At 59.7% G+C, this 9735-nt stretch overlaps 1 protein-coding gene across 4 annotated transcripts; it reads left to right on the top strand.

Moving 5' to 3' along the window:
- LOC129552764 (uncharacterized) lies at positions 1–8044 on the top strand. 4 transcript variants are annotated; one of them, XM_055421503.2, is made up of 3 exons: positions 1–217; positions 4819–7141; positions 7314–8044. In XM_055421503.2, exon 2 carries the CDS (start codon positions 4847–4849, stop codon positions 5456–5458), a length of 612 nt encoding a protein of 203 aa, XP_055277478.1. In that variant the 5' UTR covers positions 1–217; positions 4819–4846; the 3' UTR covers positions 5459–7141; positions 7314–8044. The 4 variants fall into 4 exon arrangements, with proteins under 4 accessions (XP_055277478.1, XP_088690849.1, XP_055277477.1 ...); XM_088834723.1 differs by lacking the exon at positions 1–217 and adding an exon at positions 2525–2802; XM_055421502.2 differs by lacking the exon at positions 1–217 and adding an exon at positions 3044–3180.
- Positions 8045–9735: the final 1691 nt, after the last annotated feature.

Here is a 9735-nt window from a genome sequence, read left to right on the forward strand (position 1 = left end):
TGTATGAAACCAGAGACATGGAATGAGTCAGCAGAAATCACACACACAGGCGGGGCCGAGGAAGGAGGCTTCCCGGAGCCCTGGGCACTCCGCTGAGAGCGAGTGTTAGGCGGTGGTGTCTGCCTCCCCCGCCCGGCTGTGTTCCTTCCCTTTCTACGTTGGTGTAGCTTACCCGGAAATATGGCACAGCTGCTAAAAATAAGGGTGACGTCCTCAGGTGTATTATTTTGCTTTTGAGAAATCTGGTCGTTTCCTAAGTGTTCCCATTTCTCCTGTAGCCTGTGGGAGAGATTAAATTTGGTCGCTCCGGCAGGTGACGTTTGCAACCAAAGAGAGCTGGGTGGCGTGGCTGTTCACGAACCAAGCTCCACGGGCCAGGTGGGGTGTGGGTGTGGGTCATTGTCAGTGGTTAGAGGGTCCTTTTGTCAATGCTGTGGGAGAGCTACACTTGGCCCTGGAGTAAACATCTACCCTGGTGGCTTCATGTCTTTGGCTTTCCCAGAATTCCTCCCCCACCCCGCCACTGACTGTATTTGAAATACCAATCTCCTTGGGATGTCTCCCCTGGGGAGCTCCACAAACATCAGTGAGGGGCTATTGGAGCAGCGTGGATGGGGGTGGGTCCTTCAGAGGCTGAGAGTGACCCAAGGAGGGACCTGCTGGGATGAACTGGTCCACTGGGTGAGCTGTGAAAGCTGGTGTTGGGAGTGAGGGATTGGTGTTACTCCCAGATGGACCCCCACCTGGAATTCATTTCCCAGGCCCTGGAAGGCACCTTGGGTGCCTGCAGGGCTGTGGGGGGCACCTTCTGAGGGTGGGAGACTCGTGCCTCCCAGAAGCCTTCATCAGGGATAATGCCACCCCAACAGCCATATCCACTGTCTGCTGTAAGGAGCCCTGCCTGGACCTTCCGGAATCCTAGCACTTTTATCCACCCAGCAGCTGCAGAGGGCCAGGGCGGAAAGGGCCACCTGATATTCCTCTGCATGCGTGCATGTGTGCTAAGTCGCTTCAGTCTTGTCTGACTCTTTGTGTCCCCCGTTCCCCGGCCCCCCGCCCCCGCCAGGCTCCTCTGTCCATGAGAGTCTCCAGGCAAGAATATACTGGAGTGAGTTGCCTTGTCCTCTCCCAGGGGATCTTCCTGACCCAGGGATTGAACCTGAGTCTCTTATGTCTCCTGCATTGGCAGACGGGGTTCTTTACCACTAGTGCCACCTTGGGAAGCCCAGAATGTTCCTCTAGCACTTTTAATTTAAAAAATAATTTTCCTTCTCCAGCCTCAGTTTCTTCATCTGTAAAATGTAAATTTGGAGGTATTTTGCCGTTTGGGATGAGATTATTCCTTCTGATCCTGGTCAGCACGCTGTTTCTGTTTCTCCACTGAGGGACCAGGGTGATGCCAAGGAGAGGGAGCTGGGCCTGCCTTTCCACCTGGACTCTGCCACTTGAAGCAGTGGGGAAGTGGGGACGGGAAGAGGCGGGGGTGGGGTGTCGGCAGAGCCGCTCTATGTTTCAATTTTATTTTCCCATCTATGAAATGGGATAATAACACTTGTATAGGTCAGCCAGTACTGGTTATTGGAAGGCTCCTGCGAGATAATACATGGGAAAGGGCTTTGTAATGAAAGAATTAATGTCTAGGTGAGGTGTATTATTAAGTGACATTTGGGAGCTGGAATTCAGCCCAGCTCTGTCCACACCAGCTGCCTCCCTGGGGTGTTACAAGTGACTCTTGCATGGGCTGTCTTTAGCTTGACTGTAATGGGCTCCTTTGTGGGAAGGATGGGATGGTAGGGGAATAAGTGTCTCTTCTGTTCCACCCAGTCATCCTGATGGCATAACCCGATGGTAGACTGAGCTCTGTCTCCCACCCATGAAGCCCCTGCTCAGAAAGGTTCCCCGGGGGTGGGGTGGGGGTGCAGTTTCCTGCGTTCACACCTTTCTCTCTCTTGCAAGGAAAGGCTTTGTCCCTCCAGCGCCCCCAGACCCGGCTTCCCAGGCGCTGGGGTCAGTCTGGGCCTAGCTAGTGTAGCTCGGCTTCCCTGGTGGCTCAGACGGTAAAGAACCCACCTGCACTGCGGAAGACCCTAGTTCAATCCCTGGGTGGGGGAAGACCCCCTGGAGAAGGGAATGGCAACCCACTCCAGTATTCTTGCCTGGAGAAGCCCCATGGACGGAGGAGCCTGGCGGGTTACAGTCCATGGATGGGGTCGCAAAGAGTCGGACACGACTGAGCGATCAAGCACAGCACAGCCGTAGGATGAGGGAGGCGAGGCTGCGGCTCTAATTGCTGAATCGGGGGGCCTCGGAGAATCCTGAACCGGGAATGGCTGGGGCAAGGGGACCCGGGGCGATCCGCCCGCCTGGGCGTCCTGACCGCCCTCCCCCGGACCGGTCCCCCGCCTGGTTCCTTGTCTTGCTCCGGGCGGGAGCCGCGCTTGCAGCCCTCCTCGGTGCTCCAGCCAGGCTGTGGGTGCGTTAGACCTCCCAGCCTCACGGGGCTGCTGTGCGGCTGCGGCGACGTTGGCGCTGCGGCGCTGCGGCGGAGCGGCGGGCTGCGGGCTGCGGGGAGGCGGCGCCTCGCGAGTCCCGGGCCGGGTCCGGGGCGGAGGCCGCGGAGGGAGATTACCGTATTTACCCGGGCCGGTGCCGGACCCTTGGGGGCGGGTCACTGCGGGCGCGCTACCGTATTTGCCGGGAGTCGCGCAGGCCCTTTCCGGGAGTGGCGAGCGCCACGACTTAATTACGTATTTATCCGGGGTGGCGTGGTTTCCCCCCCTACCCCCGGCGTTGCGGGAGCGGGTGGGTTGCACGAATTCCCTAAGGGAGCCAGGGCTTGCAGCGGAATGGGGTGGGTTGCTGCAGCAGAGTGGGAGGCCTACATATTTTCGTGGGGGTGGGGTTGCGACGCAGAGTTTACCATATTTCTCCAGGATCTCGCTCTGGCCCGAGGAGCTGGCAAGGTTGTGTGCGGGGGGCCGGGTGGGTGGGGTCAGCTCTTCCGATTCACGCCGCGGCCTGATAAGAAGAGCGGTGCTGGAGGCTGGCAGTCTTTCTGGGGGTGAGGGAGAAGGGGGCCCCGGAGGCGTTGCGGAGAGTTACCGTATTTGCCTTGAGCAGCGCAGACTCGAGGAAAGAGCCACTGCTGGAGGCCGGAGGACCTGGGGCGCCGCCTGGGCTGTGAGTGCGGGATGGGATGGAGGAACTTGCCGCCGGAGAGACTGGGGACCGTGGCCTGAGACCCCCTCGGCGGGTGGGGCCCTCGGCCAGGGGTATAGCTGGGTGAGTGGGGAGGCGGCTCAGAGACAAGGCCAGGCTGAGATTGGCCCAGGGGACAGAGATGATCTGTCTTTGCAAACATCCGTGCAGCTGCCTGGGGAAAGAGTTGGGGGTGGGGTCTGTTGCAAGTAGTCCTTGTCCCCTTCCCCGGGGTGAGTGATGTTCCACCGGGGGCCTGAGGGTAGGAGGAGACAGAGGAGGTGCCTCTGGGACCCCACTCTGCCTGTAGGTCCACTGAGGAGGTGGTAAGCAGGGAGATCTAGAAACGTGGAGAAGGCCTGCATGGAGGTCCAGGTGAAGGGCCAGGAGGCTTCCCTGATAGGGGCGGGGGATAGCATGGGGGGAGGTCAGCTCTACCCCTCGAAGCAGGCCTCAGTGCTCTGCAGGAGCTGGAGCCCAGGATTTGGGGGAGGCGTGAAGGCGTTGGCCACAGACAGCACCCCACAGAAGCAGTGATCCTTTGGGTCCTGACGACCTGTGGTGGCCAGGAGAGTGGTGGTCTTCTGTGTGTGTGTTTTGAGGGGGCACTTAGCTGGTGAGCAGCTAGTACATTGAGAAGAACTTTTGACAATGAGGAAATTAACAGCCTAGTCCTGGTTCACCTTGCTGGGCAACCTTGGGCAAGTAAGTCGACCTCACTGAGCCTCAGTTTCCCCATCTATAAATTGGGGTTCAATAAGCCTGCCCCTTCCTCAGGGCTGGTGTGGGCAACAATTTAACAGGGACACAGTGCCCTGGGAAAGAGGATCCTTAGGAGAAGCAGTGTGAACGAGATGGAAGTGAACTTGGGGGTGTTTGTTGAGCTGAGAGTGTTCCTCAGCCTTGGGCCAGGCTTTGCTGGGGGGATGCCAAGAGGAATCAAGCTGAGACCCGCCCCCTGCGAGCTCACACTGTGGTTCAGTGACTTGCAAACCTTTTACAGGCATGCCTCATTTTGATAAACAAAGAGCTGCTGCCTTTAATGTTTAACTGAGGTTACTTTCAAGTTTACAGGGCTTTTGTTTTGTTTCTTCTTTTAAGCTTTGCTTTAAACCACTGTCGACCCCACCCTTCCCTCCAGATTGGGGATGTCTGTCCCTCCCCTCCTCCTTGAGACTCTGGTTGGAGGGATAAGGCACACCAGGGCTCAGGACAACTTCTAAGACTGGAAGCCCCTGGGTATTACTCATCAGCATTTATTCCATGCCTTGTGTGGTAGGCACAGCGTTTGATGTGGCAGGTCTGTTCTTAAGATGCTCACAGATTAGGGAGACAGAGGTGGCATGACCGCCCCTGTGCTATGTGATGCATGAGGGTTACAGGGTTGGGCCATGTGGCTCCAAAGAAGCTGGAGGGGTCAAGGAAGGCTTCTAGCAGGAGGTGTCATTTGCGATGGGCCTGAAGGAGGGGCAGGATGTGATTAAGGGGTAGAGAAGAAGAAGGACATTCCAGCAGGGGGACACTGGCTCTAACAGGACTTGGGAGTGATGGGCACTGAGGCTGGGGGCTGGCCGACCCTAGGGTGCCCTCTGACACCTCTCTCTGCTTCTGCCTCCTCAGGGGCCGGTGATTGCAGCCGGACGTGCTCATGACCGAGCTGGCATCTTCCGGGGGCGGGTCCCCTGCGGGGGACGGGGAGGAGGGCCTGGGGGACGATCGAGGCCTGGTCATCCACCACCCGGCGGAGGAGCAGCCGCACCGCTGCCCACTGTGTGGCCAGACCTTCGCCCAGCAGCCCAGCCTGGTGCGCCACCAGAAGGCACACGCCGGGGCGGGCCGCGCAGCCGCCTTCGTGTGCCCAGAGTGCGGCAAGGCCTTCAGCGTCAAGCACAACCTAGAGGTGCACCAGCGCACCCACACGGGCGAGCGGCCCTTCCCCTGCCCCGAGTGCGGGCGCTGCTTCAGCCTCAAGCAGAACCTGCTCACGCACCAGCGCATCCACAGCGGCGAGAAGCCGCACCAGTGCGCGCAGTGCGGCCGCCGCTTCCGCGAGCCGCGCTTCCTGCTCAACCACCAGCGCACCCACGCGCGCATGCCCGCGCCTCACCCGCGCCGCCCCGGCGTCTTCGGGGAGCGCAGGCCCTACTTTTGTCCCCGCTGTGGCAAGAGCTTCGCACGCGAGGGCTCGCTCAAGACCCACCAGCGCAGCCATGGCCACGGGCCCGAGGGCCAGGCGGCCCATTTAGGCCGCGTGCTCTGATGCGCGCAGAATCTGCTGCCGCCGCTGACTGTTTCCCACCCCAGAGCCGCATCTGTGACCCCTGGAGATGCCGCTGGGCTTTGGCCCCCTCTCTGGATGGGATCCTGGGAGACCCTGAGGGCTGGCTTGAGGGGTCTCAAAAGGAGTGGGCCGCCTCCTTCCGCTCCTCCTCCAGGACCCTCCGGGTGGCTGCACCCGGCTGCTTTGGGCCCCAGAGTTGGCTTTCCTCCACAGGCACACCCAGCTTAGAGCAGGTGAGACCTAGCGCTGGCCAGAGCTCTCTCGGTCTTGTTGGGTGTCACGGTGGGGAAAGTGGGGCAGATAGGGCTTCTAGGTGTAGGACTGTCTTCTTACTAGAGCCTCATTCCCAGAATGCCAGAATTGAAAGCCACCTGGAGAGGACACTCTCCACAATCCTCAGGCCTCCCCCAGTCCCAAGTCTCCTGGCACAAGTGCTTCCTACTTAGTACCTTTGAGAAGTCATTTCACTTCAGGACACAGTTTGCTTATCTATAAGTAGGGGCTAAAGATGAGGAGGGCCTCCTCCTCCCAGGGATGTTCTGAGGACTGTTAAGTTTAGCAGATAAGAGGGGGTGACATCATTAATTGAGTGCCCCAGTGTGCCAAGCCGTGTGCTGAGTGGGGTCCTTGGGAGGAGCACAGCCCTGTCCCTGGGGTGTGAGCACAGCTCATACAGGGTGATGCTGGCTACCGTAGGGGACAGCCTGAAAGTGTTCTGGGTGGGGGGTGGGGCGGTGACTGGCGACACCCAAGGCAATTTGATGGTTTGAGCTGGGTTTTGGGGACTCATAGGGAACATAGAACCTTCCACAGAGTGTGGAAGTTTCCTAAGGCAGGTGTCTGAACTTGGAGGCTTATATTTGCTCTACAAAAGATTTGTGGCAGGGAGAGGGGACACCAAAATGTTTAATGGAAAGAGCCCAGTGAGCACGAGTGCAGTTGAAGGATGACTGGAGGAGGCATGGAGGAGAGATGGAAGTAGGACCGGGGTCCTGGGGTCATCCGGGCAAGAGAATTGAGGTTCCCGAGAGGCTTGGCCAAAGTCATGCAGTGAGAAAGGGGCGAGCTATGACCTGTCCCCCAGGCCTCAGATTCCAAGCTGATGCTTAGGCTTCTCTGCCATGTGGTCGACAAGGAAAGTGAGGCTTCCCCAGGCTGGCCCTGAGTCACACATAGGAGTTAGTGGTGCAGCAGTGGAAGCCTGGGCCTCATTTTGGATTCTGGACCCCAAGACCCTGTATCTCTCCTGTACCGTCATTAAGAGATGCGTCTTCAGGTGGGAAAATGGGGCTTTGAGGAAGCGGGACCATGTTGTAGGAGCATGGGCAGGGGCGTTGGTGGGAGATATGGGTGTCTGCAGGGGGCGTGGCCTCCTGGGTGGTGGGTTGGGAGGAAGGCAACTGGGGGCTGGGAGAGGACCTGGCCCCACTGGGCCCTCGCTCCACACCCAGGCTGGTGCTCAGTGCTGGAGGCCCGTCTCTGCCCTCCCCGTTTCCTTAGAGCCATGTGGCTTCTCGGGGATCAGCTGTCCTCTGCCTGCCGCCCGTAGGTGGCTGTTGCAATGTGGACTAGTGCTTAGTGGTGGAGATTAAGAGATTAAGTCGGGACCCGGGACATCTGGAACCAAGTCACCAAGTACCCTGAACCCACGATGTCTCATTGGTAAATGGGATTATAATCCCGGGGTGCTGAGTAAGGGCTAAGAGGATGCACAACCCTGGACTGGGTGCAGGGGGCTCCCTCCTAGCCCTGGCTGAGCGGGGAAGGGCGGGGTGCTGGGTGGGGCCATGTTCCACCCCAGACCTGACCCTGGTCTGTCTGTCTCTGTGCACAGATGTGGAGTGGTCAGGAGCTCTGGGCAGTGTGCAGGGCGCCTCTGACACAGAGACTCGGGATGGGGCCCTGGGCCTGCGCCCCAGCATGAGGACACGTCCCCTAAGAAGACCTACCTCGGGAGGTGAAGGCAGAGGGTCCGATGGAGCCTGGAATTGGAGACAGACTTTGTGCCTTGGCAGAAAAACTCCCCGGACCTGTCGGGAGTCACGGCTGGAGAAGAGGTGGTCCTGGCTGCCCGGCCTCTCCCGTGGTAGCAGCGATGGTGCCTGTGTGGGGAGCCCACTTCTGTGCTCCCGCCTGGCCCACCAGAGACAGGAAATGAGCTGCTGGGGAGAACACAGCGCGTGGAAGCAGACACCCAGCTCCAGAGGCAAGACCACCCCCCCAGGGATGAACACGCCTGCAGGCTTCCCTCTCCTTTCAGGGCAATGGTTTCTTCACACTTTTGGGCTCACGAAGCCCTTTGGCAAGATGGCAAAGGTTATGAACCTTCTCCCCAGGAAGACACACATATTCACGGGGACGCAGAATCTCTGAGGGATTCCAGGAGCTCTGGGACTCCCGGCCGAGATCCCTGGGCCCCGGGGCTAGCCTGCTGCTCCTTCCTGAGCTGACACAGAGTCCTGGGTCAGGGTCTTCGTTCGAGTCACATTTCGTTTCCCCCATTCCGCGCCCATCGACTTTCCTTCCCTTTTCAGGAATAAAGAATTCTGAGGAGGGGCCCCGAATAGTCATTCTGTTCTCCCACAGCCCACAGACGGCGCATCAGGAGCCTCAGTTCCCTTCCGCAGCTGTTGTCATCGGGACACTGAGGGGGGCGGCGGGGGGACTGCTCTGCTGTCCTCTGGTTTGGGGTTGCTTGTTCTGGCTTCCTGAGTGCTGGCTCAGCATGATGCGGAGAGGGCAAGGAGGGAGGCTGGGGAGGAAATGGCACCTCCCTGCTGGTGCCTGCCAGCTCCGGGCAGGGACAGAGGCTGGCAGACAAGCTTCCGTGTGTCCGCAGGGCACAGAGGAGCAAGAGGAGGGCGAGGCTGGGGCTGGCCGCAGGGCGAGGGCTCCTCTGGGCTTCACACCTGGCCTGGAGCTCCCTGGCCTTCCCAGAGTGGACCACCCCCCAGAAAAGGGACCGACTACGGCCTGGCTAGAGTTTTGGGGCAACCAGACTTTGTAAGGTGGGTTATGGGGAGTGAAACCCTCGAGGGTGGGAGAGGCCTTTAGTTATGACATGTAGGTCAAATCCCAGGGATGTGAGTGCCGGGATGCAGGGGAGTTGTGTTGAGGTGGGGGGGGTTCCCAGGGCTGAGCTGGGGTTCAGTCAGGGTTGCTGCGGGGCCCCCATGGATCTCTGGTGCAGTTTGCACATGGGTTCTTACTGACCGCCTGCCATGCGCCGGCTTCTGGGATAACAGGCCACTCTGCGGGGGTCAGAGAACAAGGCCCCGCGCTTCTGGAACTCCCCTCACTTGGGTCCTTGGCCCACCTGGGGGGACCCTCGCAGATGCCCCTGCTCTGCTCATCTCCCGCCTCCCCTGGTGCTGGTCTGACCTGCGCCCCTCTGCCCACCTCTGCTCCATCCTCCTAAGCCCTCTTCTCCGCCAGGCCTGCCTTCCAGAACCACCTAGCACACACCCCTCCCTCCTTGGAACAGTCCCTGTGTTAAAACACCATCTCGCCCCTGAGAGGTATGCCTGGGCTTATACTCCAGTTTCCTCTGGTGTGTGTGTGACCTCTGCTGAGACGGCGGGGGGTGGGGGGGCTCCCTGAAGGCAAGGGCCGCGTGCTTCCTTCTTGAACCCCGGCAGGGTCTAGAGCAGGGCTGGGCTCATATGCCCAGGAAGTAGTTGCCCGCTGGCCAGGTGGGTCCAGGGCTGGAGACTGCAGACTGGGAGGTGGGGGCAGGTGTGCCCACTGAGTGCATTTTACTGGGCTGTGGGCTGGTCTCCTGGACAATAATGGGAGGTCATGGGAGGCCTCCGGTTCTCCCCTCCTTGGGGCTGTGGGACTGGAGAGACCCCGTGCCCCCCCACCCCCAACCCCGTCTGGCTCCTCAGGAGTGTGTGGCATTGGATGTCCAGATCTCCCTAGGTCAGTGACGCCTGCCGGAGCTGACTAACGGAAATTGATGTTTTCTCGACATCAGCTCGTGTGAGGAGTGGTCATTTGAGCTCAGCTGGGAGCAGGGAAGCCTCTACCTCGGCCTTCTTCATGTTCCCCCTCCCCGAGGGGGTTACGTTCAAGGTCACAGAGCTCCAAATCTCAGCAGTGAGTCAGCTTGGGCTCCCCCCAGCTGGCTAATGACCGCTACTGGGTTTGGGTAAGAGATAGATATCAGGGCGCCTTGGAGTAAGCCCCGCAGCTTGCCCAGCTTTGGGTAATAGATAGATATCGGGGCGCCTTGGAGTAAGCCCCGCAGCTTGCCC

This window comes from Moschus berezovskii, chromosome 3, assembly GCF_049115385.1.
Source record: "Moschus berezovskii isolate FMDL1 chromosome 3, NW_MosBer_1.0, whole genome shotgun sequence".
Classification (NCBI taxonomy): Eukaryota; Metazoa; Chordata; class Mammalia; order Artiodactyla; family Moschidae; genus Moschus; species Moschus berezovskii.

Coding starts and splice junctions, on each gene's coding strand:
- LOC129552764 (XM_055421503.2), top strand. CDS start 4,847: ATGACCGAGCTGGCATCTTCCGGGGGCGGGTCCCCTGCGGGGGACGGG.